General features: G+C 44.6%; 1 protein-coding gene across 1 annotated transcript in view; it reads right to left on the reverse strand.

The window, feature by feature from the left end:
• The window catches only part of IFT43 (intraflagellar transport 43 homolog (Chlamydomonas)), a 170,441-nt gene extending 155,121 nt beyond the window's left edge, over nt 1-15,320 (reverse strand). The window contains exons 1-2 of the mRNA XM_006884776.1: nt 15,267-15,320; nt 9,330-9,422 (exon numbers count right to left, since the gene is read on the reverse strand). Of these exons, the coding sequence (XP_006884838.1) occupies nt 9,330-9,422; nt 15,267-15,320 (147 nt within the window). The remainder of the gene's footprint in view (nt 1-9,329; nt 9,423-15,266) is intronic.
• Between the last annotated feature and the right edge of the window lie 479 nt (nt 15,321-15,799).

The following is a 15,799-nucleotide window of genomic DNA, read 5'->3' on the forward strand; positions in this document are numbered from 1 at the left end:
AACATGTCCAAAGTATGTCAGACGAAGCCCCAGAATCCTTGCCTCCAAGGAGTAGCCTGGTTTAACCCTCTCCAGGATGAATCTGTTTGTATTCTTGGCAGTCCAGGGCACATTCAGTACTTTTTTCCAGCACCACAGCTCAAAGGCATCAATTCTCCTTCTATCCTCCCTAGTCACTGTCCAACTCTCTGATGCATAACAAGTGATTGCGAAGACCTTGGCTTGTATCAGGCGCACCTTAAGTCTCCAGAGAGACACCATTGCTCTTGAGTACTTTAGAGAGGTCCCTAACAGCAGACTTTCCCATCGTGATACGTCTTTTGATTTCCTGGCTGCTGGTGCCAAGACTGTTGACCATGGAGCCTATAACTGGTCAATGGCCTAGGCAGAAACGATACTAGAGGAACAAATAAAATGCATCTCAAATGACTGAAAAAACCCCATCATCAGGACTCCTCACCACAATGTTTCTTTGCCGTAAGGGTCAGTTAAGGGTGGTTCTATGAGATATTATCATCTTCATATCCTGAGCAGAAATGTACTTAAAAGAAAACTGACAATTATTTTCTAATGTTCATATGACACAAATAGTGACAGTAATACTTAGAATGTGTCAGGCACTATTCTACTAGATATAGTAACTACCTTACTTAATCCAATGATCCCATTAAATAGGTACCTACAACTCCATTTAACAGATGAAGCAAATGGTTTAGAGTGCTTATGCTACCAAGGATACCTATCTAGTGACTAGAAGAGCTGGGATTAAAATTAAAATTATTATCCTGGGGGCCTTGCCTGTAGGGAGGTGCACTGCTAACCCAAAGGCCTCTGAGGCTTCGAACCCACCAGCAGCTCTGAGGACAAAGACGAGAAAGCGCCTCCCATTCAATTTACAGCCTCAGAGGGTCAGCTCGGAATTGCTTAAAATTTGACAGCAATGAGAAGTCCTACTTCTTTAACTGTGCAGATATTATCGATTCTGTGACTAGAGAGGTGGCAATAAGTGCGTTTGAGATGGCTAGGTTGGCACAGGATAGAAGAGCGTATAGAGCTCTTGTACATAGGGTCGCTATGAGTCAGAAGCGACTCGATGGCACATAACAACAACCACCTTTACAGAGCACTTATGTGCCAGGCAATAAGCTAAAACATCTTCAATTGTCTTTCTCAAGCAATTCCCCCCACAGATAAAAAGGGAAATCCTTAAATGCTCTTTAAGGCCAACTTTCACCCCAGAACTCAGAAAAAAACATCAACTGCCTGCTTAGCCAAGAGGTTCTTGCACAGGGGCCCCAAAGGCACCAGAGCCAGCACTAGGGGAGGATCTCAAGATGCTGCTTTGCCATCGTAGGCTCTATCCTGAGACAACATTCCCTCCCACACAACAGTCAGCCCCAGGGATGGGTCAGCCATGCACATCAGCCCACCCGCAGGGAGAGCTCTAAACCACTGCATGCGAAGCATGACATAAATATGAAGTGTGGAAAACACATTCCTTATGAACAGTTCCACATCAAATTCCCTGCATCCCTTCGGCAATGTTATCAGAGGCATCATCCAATGCAGCCAATGGCAGAGGGGCTATGCAAAAGACTGAAAAATGTGACCAATCAGTAAAGCTATTTTTGTGAGAAAGAAGAAAAATGTCACCAAAAAGGGTCAGCAGATAACCCGATTGGGCTGAAAATAACTGCCCCGCTGGCAGGCCAGTCAGGGAACAGGGGGAGGGCAAGAGACGTAATGCAAAGCACCAAGGGAGCTCCGGCTGAGGGAAGCTGCTAGGGGATGAGGAAATTGGCCTAATTTGGGAACAAGAGCCCAACAGCATTTCTCAGATTCCTGCTGGAGAATTTGGCTAAGGTTCAGTTCTGCGTCCTTGGAGGAACAGAGAGGGTGGGGGAAGAGAAAGGGAACAGCTGTGACTCATGCACTTCAATGGACAACTGGTCGAACAAGGGTGATCAAATGAGAACTCACTCTCACTCCAAAAAAAGTCCAACAGAATAACCTATAAAGTTCCCCATCTCTTCTCTTTGTGTCTAGTAAGAAAGAGAGGTTAGGTTCAGCACCTGGGAAGAGTCAGGACTGACGAGAGTCCAGAATTAGCTGTTGGACTTGGACAAGTTAGCCAACCTCACAAGGTCTCAATGTTCTCATGGCTAAAATGAGCTAAGAGTTCCTCTATCAGGAGCTATCACAAGGCTCACACGGAATGGTGTATAAAATGAATAGATAGCAATCATTACAATGTAACCTTTAACTCCAATTTCCCCCCAAAATTAGCAAAATACAAGCTAAGCTAAAAAGCAGTCTAGAATCCAGTAAGAAACATTCATCCCAAAGACAGGCCATCTCTGAGAGGTTCTGCCAAAGATTACTGTCCGTACACGCACCACAACATAACTTTCCTGCAGAAGGTGTACAGGTGTAACCTTCAAGGATCTTTGAAAGAACAGAATTATCGGAGTTAACAGAAGCCCAAGGCTCAGCCAGAGAAATCCAGGTTAGCTCTCAGAGCTGCTCAGCCATACACAGCAAGTTACACACTGCAGAAATGTAAACACTCATCTTTCAGCAAAACCCTCAGGAAGTCCAATGCCAGCGTTAACTGCTGTTTACTGAGTTACGCTTCTAGAACCAAGCCTGGTACTGGGGGGAATGCTGTCATAATCCTACTCTTATTACTTATGGTTTCTTAAGAGGTTACTGTGTGCAGGGCGCATTGCTAAGCTCTGTGTATGTATCACCTTATGTGAGCTTCCTGGCAATCCATATAAGACGGCTCAGCTCTAATCAACTCTGAAATAGTAAAACTACATCAAGAGTTCATCCTTCTTACTTAATCAGTAAAATTAGTTAAATTCCTCGAAGATTTTTGAGGCTTGGTTTTTTTAAAAAAAAAAAAGAGCGAGCTAATGGCGAAGCATTCCCTCTTCTCCCAGAGGGGGAAGAAGAGTTTAATTAACTGGCCTGAACCATCGGCCTTCTCTAGATAGAACGCCTCCAGCAGTTTCTGGGGTGACCAGAGGAAGGAAAGAGCAAGAAGCATCACACAGCCAACGCAACCAGATATCATGGATAAATTTTTCACTGAACCCTGCATAGTTTTACATTTTAAAGCTGGAGAGTGGTTTTTGTTTTGTTTTTTTGTTTCTGTGGCTATAAAGACACTTTTTTCCTCTCATACCTCAAGTCTAAGAAAAATATCTTTGTGAAAATTCTATGAAAATATTATTTTGGCACATCAGTTGTGAACTGCCTACTCAGCAGCTGTTCCCATCTCCCTCAAGCAGAAAACCTCAGTGTTACTGGTACGGCACTGGGCTCAGTTAAAACTCCCGTGGAACCTGGGGCAGCTGTAAGCCTGTCTTGATAACCACAAGTAACTAGGAGCCTGCTTGCTGAAGTATCTGGTTATTGTTTTCCTTATAAAAACTGAGCTGGCATACACCTTGAACTCTGCAACTACACTCCCTCTTCACTCGCAGAATGCAAATCTGGAGATGCCCAACCTCCTTATGCTCTTGAGAACTGAAAACCAGGCTCTGATGGCAGAGCAGGACACTGGAAGGGACCATGACAATGCAGGGCGTTCTCTAGTGTCTGCAGCTACCATGCGCTGGACTTCTAGAGTTATAAGAAAAATCACTCCTGTTTGATCTCAAGTACTAGACTTGAGTTTCTGTTGCTTGTAGCCAAATTCACCTGAATAGAGGTGAAAGATACCTGAAAATCAACCTACCCTAAAACACTACCTAAATGGAAATAGAAGGCAGGCAGAAGACACAAGGGAGGAAATCTGACCAGGTCAGAAGTGGTGAACTGGAGAAGGCAGGCTTCAGATAAGCGAGCACCATTACCAGTTCTAGCCAAGTGGAACTCCCAGCCCAGCCATCAATATTACAGGGCTTCAGTGTTGGGTGATAGACACTACACTTTTCAACTATAGCAGAGAGATATGCAAGGAACAAGAAGAACTTCCACATTCTAGAGAAATAATAGCAGTGGGCAACAGACACTCTCTGAAGGTCTTTTAGCTCATTTTTTTCTTTCTAGTCACTCTATGAATTGGGTGTTATAATTGCTGTATTACAAATGAGAAAACAGAGGCTTAGAAAATTTAAAGAACTTGCTCAAAGTCATCGAGCTAAATTGTGACAGTGACAGGACTTCAACAGGGTCTACAAGGATCCGAAGTTTATGCTCTTACACTCTGTAAGGAATATCCACCAAAATGAAAAGCCACACACTCTTCTTGGGATCACTAGTCTATCCAAAGATAAATGAAATCTTTAGGACTTCCAAATCTGTTCCAAGAAAAACTTCAGCTTACCACCTCTTTCTGTTACCCTTTCATTAAAACAGTAGAGCACTGTCTAAATACTTACCAGTTCACTGACTGAATGTTGTATAGTGCTTTACAATTTATTAATGTGCTTTTAAATGTGTATTTTGTCTAATCCCCACATTACCCTTGTGTTATTGTTAATAGTATTTCACGGTAATGAAGTGGAAGATTAATGAGACCAGTGGACTTGTTCAAGATCCTGTAGTAGAGCTCAGGCCCCAGCCTGGTTCTCTAAGACGAGTCCTGTGTTCTCTCTCCTCCCGCAATGCTTCTCTGCATCCTTCACCGGAGCTCCCAGCCCCACCACCCAGCTCTGAAATAACCATTTGTTTGAACTAATTTCCACTTAAGTCTAAAGTAACTCTGTTATGCCTAACAGCCTCCAGGTACCATACTGACCTCTTCATGGGCATCTTTAGCCCAGAACATAGTCAGCAAGAGGATAAAAATAAATACATTAAGTAATACACTCAGAATTGGAATGTAAATGGGCACACACACAAGTCTTGGGATCTAATTTTAGAAAGAACCAGCAAAAAGTCCCACACAGTACAGTGAGCATCTGGTCCCGTGGGAGGCTACCCACACTGCTTCAAACCTCAATTAACCCAGGAAGAGGAGGCATCCTGGAATCCTGACTGGCATTTGGCTTTCAGAGGCACCATCTGGGTGAAGAACAGAATGACTTTTCATCATGTTCTCCCAGAAAAATGCTAAAACCAAGAATAAAAAAAAAAGGTCCATTCTCCAGGGAACTAAGCAGGCATTCCTGAAGGGCTGAAACTGTGAAAGGTCCCTCACACTCTGTGGCTCTGAAGTCACATGCTGCTAATACTGGACCTGGGAGACGTGAGACATGAGACAGGCAGTTGGGCTCTGCCTGTGACCATGTCCCAGGAGCCCAGGTATGGGGCTCACACTAGGGCTTTGAGGCCGGATCAAGTCATCCTAGGACACCCTGGTCCCTCAGAAGCCCACTCACCTGACCATTAACAATGACCTTGTGTAAAATTAAGTAGACTCTTTGTATTTCTAGCAAATGTTTAGTAGAAGTCCAATGTGGTAGGGGACATTGTCTCCTTTACTCATTGCCTAAAATGTCACTCTATAAAACAATAAACTTCTGTTGTCATTGTTGTGTGCCGTCAAGTCAGAACCGACCCACAGCTGACCCTTCGGCAGGTTTTCAGAGGCGGCTAATTGCACAGAAGAGACTGTCCATCCTTCTCTCACAGAGCAGCTGGTGGATTCAAACTGGGTGCCTCTGGGATTGCAGTGCAGCTTCTTACCGCTTTGTTGACTAAAGGAATCTACAATCTGTATTAGGCCATATCCTCTTAGACCATCTAGGACAGTCTAACGTGGCTAGAGGCCAAGAGGAGGATTCCATGAACCAGGTCATCTGCTTCTCTATTTTCTCTTTAGTGACATATATAACTGTATGTCGTTCAAGCTCCGCGAGATCCAGGATTGGGACTGGTACATCTCTTTCATCCTCCTCCTACATTATGGCATCATCTTGCATAACTCTATTCCCAATACCTTACAATCTGGCCACTATCCCCTATGCAGTTCTTCAGTAACTCAGTTTTGAATAGCCCTCATCACCTACTCAAAAGCTCTGGTGGCCCAAGGGTTAGAAGCTGTGCTGTAATCCCAAAGGCACATGGTTTGAATCCATAAGCTATTCTATCGGAGAAGGATGGTCATTCTCCACCCATGCAATTTACCGCCTCTGAAAACCCACTGGAGCGTGAGCTGAGTCCGTTCTGAATGGACAGCAAACAACATCACGTACTGTGTACTTCACCTGTCTCACTTTGTAGAGTCAACTGCAAAGTCTGTCCTGTGATAGACAAGGCAGTGCAGTGATTAGTGCCTTCCATTTCACGTTTTATCAGGAAGTCATACATGCAAATACAATCACGCATTGCTTACCGTCCACATTGCACGCTGGGAAACAGGATGCTAAGTGACTGGAACACTGTGAGAGCATGCCCAAGTCATAAGCACCAGTACTCACTGACTTTCCACCTCTCAGTTGTTCACTAACTTTTTGGTTACATTGTAAAGAAATACTTCTCCTTTCCCTCTTGGCTAGTGTAATCAAGAGAAGGAAAGGCAATCTCCTGTGTGATTAAACTGCCTCTGAAAACCCACTGGAGGGTCAGGTATGGGTCGGTTCCGATTCAATGGTACACAACAGCAGCAGCAGTGTTATCTCTAGGGAGCTCTGGTAGCCTAGTCCATAGGGAGTTAAGCTGCCAACCCAAAGGCAACATCTCTGATGGTTTGAAACCACGAGCAGTTCAAATCCACCAGCAGCTCTGTGGGAGAAAGATGGGCAATCTCCCTGCAGGGGATTCACAGTTTTTTAAAAACTACCAGTGGGTCAGTTGTGTGTCTGGTCCAAGCTGATGGCAATGAGCTAAGTGTGACCACTACAACTCACTTGTTTTGCTATATTTGAGAGTCCCAATAAACTTCAAGGTAGTATTTTCCAAAGAAAATGACATAGATAATCCTACAACACTTGAGAGACACAATATAGGGAATCAGATGGTGCTGCATCCATTTGAAAGTATATAGTAATAAGGTTAACTTTAATCTGTAAGAAGGGAAAATTCACATTAAAATAATGACAGAAAATACAGTATATACATAATCCGGTAACAGGCATTTATTATGACTGTCAAGACTTAGATGTTACATACATACTGGACCATTATATGTCTGACAGTGCCCACTTAGTGTACCAGATATCATATATGCATGTAGCACAGAAAAGTTGTGTTCACATCAGGTTATAGTAACTAATTGTGTTCTCTGAACAGGATTTCTGAACTCTTATAATCTTACAGGACCAGAGATTTGTATGCAATGTGGTCACATGTTGGTTGAACAGACGTTATGCACTACATGACTCTAATTAGGATACAATTAATAAGTATTTTAACAATATCAACAGACATAAAGGACAATCATCAGGCCAAATATAGTCCATAAAGGGTTTTAATTTATTAGTTGCTAACTCAACTTGGCTCAAAAACAACTAAAATTTTGCTTTCACATAAAAATTAAGATTACCAATATCTTTTGAAAACCCAGGACTGTACCGAAACTGGGTCAGTATTATCACAGCATTGCTCAGAGGTGGCTAATAACAGCTGGCCCCTACAGTTTCATGTAACTTGTACCCTTACCCTACACTCAACTGTCTGCCAGAGCAATGGGCCCAAAAGTAAGTTAGCTGTTTGTCTGAGTTGGTACAGAGTAGAAAAATTATTGTCTGTTATGCAACAGAGAGTTGGACAATGACTAGGGATGATAGAGACTCGATGCCTTTAAGCTGTGGTGCTGGAGAAGAGTGTTCAATATAACATGAACTGCCAGGAGAACAAACAGGTTCGATCTAGAGAGGTTGAAACCAAGATGCGCCTTGGAGGCAAGGATTATGAAGCTTCATCTAACATACTTTGAGCATGTTGTAAGGAGGTACCAGCCCTTTGAGAGGGACGTCATGCTCGGTAGGGTGGAGGGACAGGACAGGAGAAGAAGACCTTTAATGAGATTAATTGATTCAGTGACTGGGGCAGGTGTGTCAGAGACAATAAGGATGGCACAGAATAGATCAGGTTTCTGTGCTATTTTACATAGGATCACTATGAGTCACAAGTAACTCGACAGCAGATAACAACATTACCATATTACTTTAAGTGAAAAAATGAAAGATAATTTGAAAAGGCCATGTGGAAAGCTAAGAAAACGCAGAACTGGCTTCCTCTGAAAGTGGCAATTTCTACCTATTTGATACCTAAACATGTACCTAACACTCATGACACTCCTTTATTTCACCTGCCTGGTCCTTTACATTTCTCAGTGTCAATCCCCTCATCTGCTATAAGCGGGCTGTGTGGTGAGACAGCCAAGCCAAGCTTCCCGCTGTCTGGGAACTCACTCTGTGCAGAGGGAGACAAACAACTGGCACATATGTATTGTGTCACATTCTCTAACAGGTACTGTGGGAACTGAGAGGCAGCAGCCCTGGATAAATGGGGAAACAACTGAGAAGGGATGACCTTGAGGCTGACCTTTAAAAAGGTCCATACTGGGTTGTAGTCTGGTGTGGTGTGGTCTGCAGGCTGTTGAACTAATGAAAAGGCTCCACGTTTTTGGTGATTCGAATCCATCAGTGGCTCCACAAAGGAGCAACGGGCAATCTCCTGTCTTTACAATTTATACTCTTGGAAAACCTGCCGGAGGACTGCTGAGTCGGAAGAGATTCCAGGGCAGTGAGGTCAAGCGCTCGCTACTGAATTCTAACCGAAAGAATACAACAGATATGCTGTTGTTATTATTGTTGTTGTTGTGTGCCATCGAGTCACTTGCAACTCATAGTGACCCAATGTACAACAGCTCTGAATCCTGCTCTATCCTGAGCCAACGTCATTGTCTCTGACACACCTACCCCTACTACCCCAGTCACCGAGTGAGTGAATCCATCATATCTTTTAAGAGGGGTGTCAATTTTTTTTTTAAACGGACAAGAGGAATCAGAGAGGGGAATGAGTAAACTGCCACAACTTCCACGTCATTTTCTGGGCAGAAATGGAATACTGCCTTGGCATTAAATCAGAATTGCCCATCCTCCACAAAGAAGCTGGACACATTCCCATTATTCCAGGTTACTTGGGAAAGCGTCCAGGAAAGTCAAGGGTACTGATCCCTTTTTATACCAAAAAATGTAGGGTGTGCAGGGCACCACTGAGAGCAAATGACCAACTGTGTAGCTCAACCTTAACACCATTAGCACGCCTCTTGCATTTGCTGCTAACAGGACAAATGCCAAAGAAGGGGCAGGACGAGAGAGGAAGGAGGTTTGTCACTGAGAAACGTTAGATACCAAATTCTTCCTCATTAAGTAATAACAAACACTCAAAAAGCATCTCATTAGATGGGGACATTTTTAAGCACTCACCTCTCCAATCAAAGTCAAAGAGGAACTCTTGCCACTGAGCTGATTCTCAAGCTGAGTTGACTCGAGCTGAGCTCGGCGCCCCATCTTAGGCCCCTGTCAGGAGAGAGGGAGGATAGTGCTGACCCAACATGGCTTAAAGCACTGAGAGGAGGCAAATCTGGGGCCCAATGGAGGTGGCTGAGTCAGAACTGGCTCAATGGTAGTGAGTTTGGGCGCTTTCTGGTTGTTTTTAAGCAAGGACTAGGTTTATGATAAGCTGGTAGAGACTGATAGTTGAGTAACTGGCATATTCTTAGAAAATGTTTCAAGTCCTATAACGAAGCTGTTTGTTAAGTATAGAAATTCTATGATTTCATGATCCTAAAATTTAAACTAACGTGTTGCCACCACTGAGTTGGCTCTAATTTATGGTAACTTTACATATTACAGAATGTTGCCCAATCCAGTACCCTCTTCATTGTACATCTGAGCCCACTATTGTGGTCACAGCATGAATCCATTTCAGGTTCCCCATATTCCCACTGACCATCTACTTTATCAAGGTCAGGGTTGTTTTCTCGGGGTCAGTTCTTCCTGATGACATGCCCAAAGGAGGCAAGATGATGTTTCACCTCCCTTGTTCTAAGCAGAGTCGCAGACATCACCTGTCCCTGACGGTCTTTCTGTACTATCTTCTCTGTTGCTATGCTGCTAGAAGGTATGCCACTGGTATTTCAAATATTACCCATGATCGACAGGTTTCTGCAAAATTACCAGGCTGACTAACACAGACTAGGAAGAAAAGCCCTAGCTAATTACTTCGGAAGATTTCAACTCACTCATAGCCATCAAGTCAGAACTGACTCACAGCTGACCCTTCAGCGGGATTTCAGACACTGTCCATCTTCTGTCCTGTGGAACAGCTGGCGGATCTGATCAACTGCCTATGGGTTGACACCATGACTCTTTACCTACCAGACCCAACCTAAACTACCACATGGATTGCAAGAGCAAAATCCCTTTTCTACCTACAGGAACACAGCACCCTCTGGGATGGGCCGGTATTAAGCTGTACATAGTTAAGGCAGGCTTCGGGAAAGGCTCTCCTACTCATATACAGGACTGTAACAGTACTATGAAGAGTTGCCACAAACCATGGATTTTCGATTGCTTCATAGGTGACTGAAAATCCCATGGACTGCCTATCTCAGAGGAAGTGCAAGTAGGGTGCTCCTGAGAGACTAGGACCGAGTCATCTCACATACTCTGGACATGTTGCAGGAAGTGCCAGTTCCTGAGAAAAGACATCATGGTGGGAAAAATAAAAGGCCAGTGAAAGAGAGGAAGACCCTCAACAAGATGACTTGACACAATTAACTGCAATAACGAGCCTGGGTATGGCAGAGACGGCGAGGATGGCACAGGGCAGGCAAGGTTTCTGTTGTTCGTAAGGGTTATGAGTCATAATCAACCCAAGAACACCTAAGGATAGCAACAGGTGCCACTGAAGAAGCACTAGTAGTATATTAACATTATTGTGGTGGTGTTGTGTACCACTGAGTCAGAACCAACCCATAACTGACCCTCCAGCAGCAGTTAATTGCATGGAAGACTTCCCATCCTTATCCTGGGAAACAGCTGGTGGTCTTAAACCATTTGCCTTCAGGACTGCAGTGCAGCTTCTTGCCACTAGGCCACCAGAGTCTGTTAACATACTGGGCTCCTAATACAAGGTTAGAGTGGAGTGCTCTAGTGGCATAGTCCGTAAAGTTCCATTACACACAAAGGCTGTGCTTTCTGGTGGTGTGAACTCACCAGCCACTCTTAGTGCAATTTAGTCTTGGAAACCCACTTATCAGCTATGAGTTGCCATCAACTTAGTAACAATGAGAGAGAATACAAGGTTAGAGTAGCAAACACTAGCTGTTGCTCTACAGGGAAAAGACAGGTAGTCTCTTCCTGTAAATAATTAATCTCAGAACCCGAGTGGAGGATCACACACATCAGAACTGCCTTGATGGAAGTGGGTTATTTTCTTTGCCACTGAGTCACCTTTGTCTCATACTGAGTCTATGTGCATCAAAGTAGAATTGCGCTTCATAAGGTTTTCAATGGCTGATTTTGGGAAGTAGATCCCAGGCCTTCCTTCTGAGGCACTCTGGGTAGGCAGACCTGAACCTTCAATCTGTAGGCTGTTGGCAGCAGGGTGCATTATCTGTGTTTACTGGAATAAATGATATGATGACTTGTATACAGGATTTTAGGAAGTTCCCATCTCAAGTTTTGAAATGTCCAGCTTTGAACTCTGGTGTTGAAGAAGAGTGCTGAAGATTCATCCATGGACTGTCATCAAAAGAATAGAAATGTCTTGGAAGAAGGTGCGGCCAGAACGCTCCTTGGAGGTCAAGATGATGAGGCTTCATCTCACATACTCTGGGTATGTTGCTAGGAGAGGTTATCCCTTGGAGAGTGTCATCATGCTCGGAAAGATGGAGGGGCAGAGAGTGGAAGACCTTCAACCAGACAGACTGACACAGTAACTGCAGCAAAGGACTTGAGGGTGCTGGAGGCTGTGAGGATGGCATGGGGACAAGACGGTGTTTCCATCAGTTGTTCACAGGGTCACTCTGGGTCGCACTCAACTCGATGGCACCTAACACCAATAATAACACTTTTAAGCTGTAGCTTTGCATAAAACGATCAAAAACATGTTTGGAAAACATTCTTAAACTCTACAGTAACAGCTGGACCAATTAAGCAACATCGTGATAAATGGAGAAACGAGCTGTCAAGGATTTCATTTTACTTGGATCAGCATCATGGAAGCAGCAGCCAAGGAATCAAATGATGTGGTGCACTCGGAAAACCTGCTGCAAAAGACTTCCTCAAAGTGTTCAAGAGCACGTGTCATAGTAAGGACAGAGATGACCCTGATCCAAGCCAAGGTATTTTCAGTCGGCTCACATGCACGTAAAAGCTGGACAAAGATCAGGAAGGCTGAAGAGCTGATGGTGCTGGACGTGAATTATGGCATTGGTGGGAACACTGAATATACCATGGGCTGCCAAAAAGACAAATCTGGCTTGAGGAAGTGTTGCCAGCATGTTCCTTGGAACTGAAGGCAAGACACATACTTCACATACTTCAGGAATACAATGTCAGGAGAGAATGGTCCCTCGAGAAAGACCTTGCATTTGGTAGAGGGTCAGAGAAGAGGAAAATCTTTATCAAGATGAACTCATACAGTGGTTTCAATAATGGCTTCAGACACAGTGGCCAGTGTGTGGGGATGGCGTACAACCGGATAGTGTTTCATTCTATTTACAGAGTTGTTACAGGTGAGAATTAACCCAGTAGCACCTAACAATCTGGTAACAAGGCAGAGGAGGACAAAAAAGCAATTGTTTTGACTTATACATTAATCAAATTTGCATTTACAGTCAGTAAGGAAAATTTTCAATAGTTCATTTTTGGCAATCAAAACAATTCTGACTGTACGATGTGCAGGTTTCTCAAAGCCCTGGACAGGCTAGGAGTAGAAGTAGGGGGTACAACTGGTATCTCAACTTCCCAACACCAACAAAGTATTTGGGCAGACCAATGGGTATGGTTTATAGTTTTATTTGCATTTTAGAGCAGGAATTAATGGCTCTTTGACTTAATGAATATAGACTCGTTTATCTTCACCGTAGCAGGGAATAGGGCTGTCACCATTTTAAAACTGAGGAAGGTAATCAATGGCAGAGAAAAATCTTGGATTCTGTCTACTGTTCCATGCTTTAAGTTTCACAGTCTGAAGAATTGATTCTATCAGTAAACTAAAAGGAGTAACAAAGATGTGTGAAAACTATAAACCAGTGTTTGCACTTCATGTCCTGTCAGCCACTTTGGTTTCAGGGATTTTTGGAAACATCTTTCCAATAACAAATGGTTCAATTTATTTATTTATTTATTTATTTATTTTTACCAAAACACCCAATTCTGCCTCCTTCACCCAACTGCCCTCCTCCTCTGTCACAGCATCTGGTATCTGTGATCAAATACTACTATGGTGGTGGAGCAAAACCAAAATGTCAATGATCTTGCATCTCCAAGGTCACTGTAAATCAGAACTGATTTGATGGCAGTGCATTTTGCTTCTGAGTGGCTTCCATTAAGTGTTTTTTAAAAGTTTAAATTTTTTTTGAAGGGCACTATAAATCCACAGGGATGATCTAGTTTAAAAAATGACTTTATCACTTGGTTTTACATGTTAAATAGTCTGTTTAAGTCCCATGGAGGCAGGGACTTTGTTTTATCCACTGCCTTATTCCCACCACCTAGGACTATATCCAATACCCAGCCGACCTGGTGGGGTATTCTGTACAGAACTGTGCTAACTCGAAAACTGTGCCATCTCTGGCAGTTTGAAACCACCAGCAGCTCCTCGGGAGAAAGAGAAGAAAATTCCTCTCATTTGATTTACAGCCTTGGAAAACTGCTAGGGGATTAGCTACAAGTCAGATAGATTTCAACAGCAACGAGAGATCCCATCCAGTACATGTCTGTCTACTAACATGTTCACGTATCAGAAAGACGTGGTGACTTAATTATTTGTGATCTGTGGAGAAACTTGTTCTCTGGGCAATTCTCTCTAGTCCTTCAAAGCTACCTGGGAGATGTGCAACTTTCAAGCAGCTTGGAAGACATCCGAAGGTATCAATTTCAAAGGCCTGTAACTTAACCTTCTAGTGAATACAATTTTGACTAATTTAAAAAGTAAAAAGGTCTGATTCTTCTCCCTCCGAGTAGGATGGTGGTAGGAAGACAATGAACTGGGGGGGGGGGGTGTCTCTAATGTAAACCAAACATCAAACCCTTTGTTACTGTGTTGTCTTGTTGTTAGATTCTGACTCAGGGGCGACCCTGCAGGTAGAGCTGAAATACTGCACAGGGTTCCCTAGGCTGTAAATCTCTAAAGAAGCCGAACAGCTGAGCATTTAACCACTGTGCCACCAGGGCACACAACTCCTGTCCCCTTAAAATCTAACCCCATCATGTAAGAACTCTGGATTACCAGCAGCTCAGCCTTCCACGTATCTAAATTCCCGGTCAGAATGTGTATCCTATTTATTACCACGCAGGTAGCTCTGGTGGCCTAGCTGTGCTGCCAACTCAAAGGCATGCTGTTCGAATCCACCAGCTGCTCCGCAAAAAAAAATAGAGAGATGGACAACATCCACTCCCGCGATCTGCTGTCTCTGAGAGTCCACTACAGAGTCAGCTATGGATTCCAACTCCACCTGGACGACCCTGGCAACAACACAGACCACGCACTGCTAACTGCCTGCCTTCCATGCATGATCCCATTTCATCTTCCCGCAAGGCCTGAAGTAGACAGCAGCATCCCCTGTCTGCAGGGCAGGTAACTGACTCCCAGAAGCTGGCAGCCTCTCTAATTTCCCGATCTCCCAGCCTCAAGCCCTCTCAACTCGCCTAACTCTGTGGCTACAAATCTCTCGATTTTTCCCTACAAAGTGGAGAGAATGCCCACCTCCCCGTTGAGGTTATGGGTAAAAGGACGATCCAAGCTGGCTGCCTTTCTAGCTCCAATACAACAGTTAGGGGAAAGGTCTAGGACGAGGACAGGCGCGACAAAGGCCACCGTCACTCTTTTAACAAGTCCGTCCAGGGGCTCCAGAAACCCACAGGCTGGGAAGAGCGTGCTGGCCCGGGAGCCGCCGGAAGGAGGGCCGGTTTTGCACGTTTTATAGGGTTTTTAGGGCGCGAAGCCCACGCCGGTCGCGCCGGCGCCCCCAAGCGCGGGGGCGGGACGCTGCAGCGCCTCGTCCGCGGCTCAGTCCCGCCGAGGCCCGGCCCGCCTGCTGCGGCCGCCCAGGGGGAAAAAAGCCGTGGCCGACGCGGTGGCTCCTCCCCACCCGCCAGATCCAGGCCCCGAGCCCTGCGCGTCGCCCTCACGGAGGTGCCCGAGCCACGACGCCGCTCCTCGCCCAGGTCCAGCACGTCCTCCATCACCACCGCCTCCCGTCACTTCCGGTCACAGGCGCCGCCGCTCGGCTTCTCGGAGAAGAGCTCCGCCCCCACAGCCCGCTATTTAAAGGGGCCGCCGCATAATTACGGAGTTGTTCTGTTTAAAACAAATCATCCTAACGGTGGACTGTCAAAAAGAACAAACAACTCTGTCTTGGAAAGAGTGCAACCAGAGTGCTTGGTAGAGATAAGACTCCGTCTCATATGCTTTGGGCATTTTGTCAAGAGAGAATAAGTCCTTGGTAAAAGACATCTTGTTGAAAGGTAGAGGGTCCTAGGAAGAGAGAAAGACCCTCATTGAGAGGGATTGACAACAATGACGGCAACAAAAAGTGATTGCAACAATGAGTTTAAGCACAGCGGAGATTATGAGGGTGACGATGTATTGGGCAGAGTTTCAATTTATTGGTTACAGGGTTGCTATGAGTCAATTGACTAGCAGCTCCTTTGATGAATCCTCC

This window comes from Elephantulus edwardii, unplaced genomic scaffold, assembly GCF_000299155.1.
Source record: "Elephantulus edwardii isolate Elephantulus edwardi_28Jun2011 unplaced genomic scaffold, EleEdw1.0 scaffold00037, whole genome shotgun sequence".
Taxonomy (NCBI): domain Eukaryota; kingdom Metazoa; phylum Chordata; class Mammalia; order Macroscelidea; family Macroscelididae; genus Elephantulus; species Elephantulus edwardii.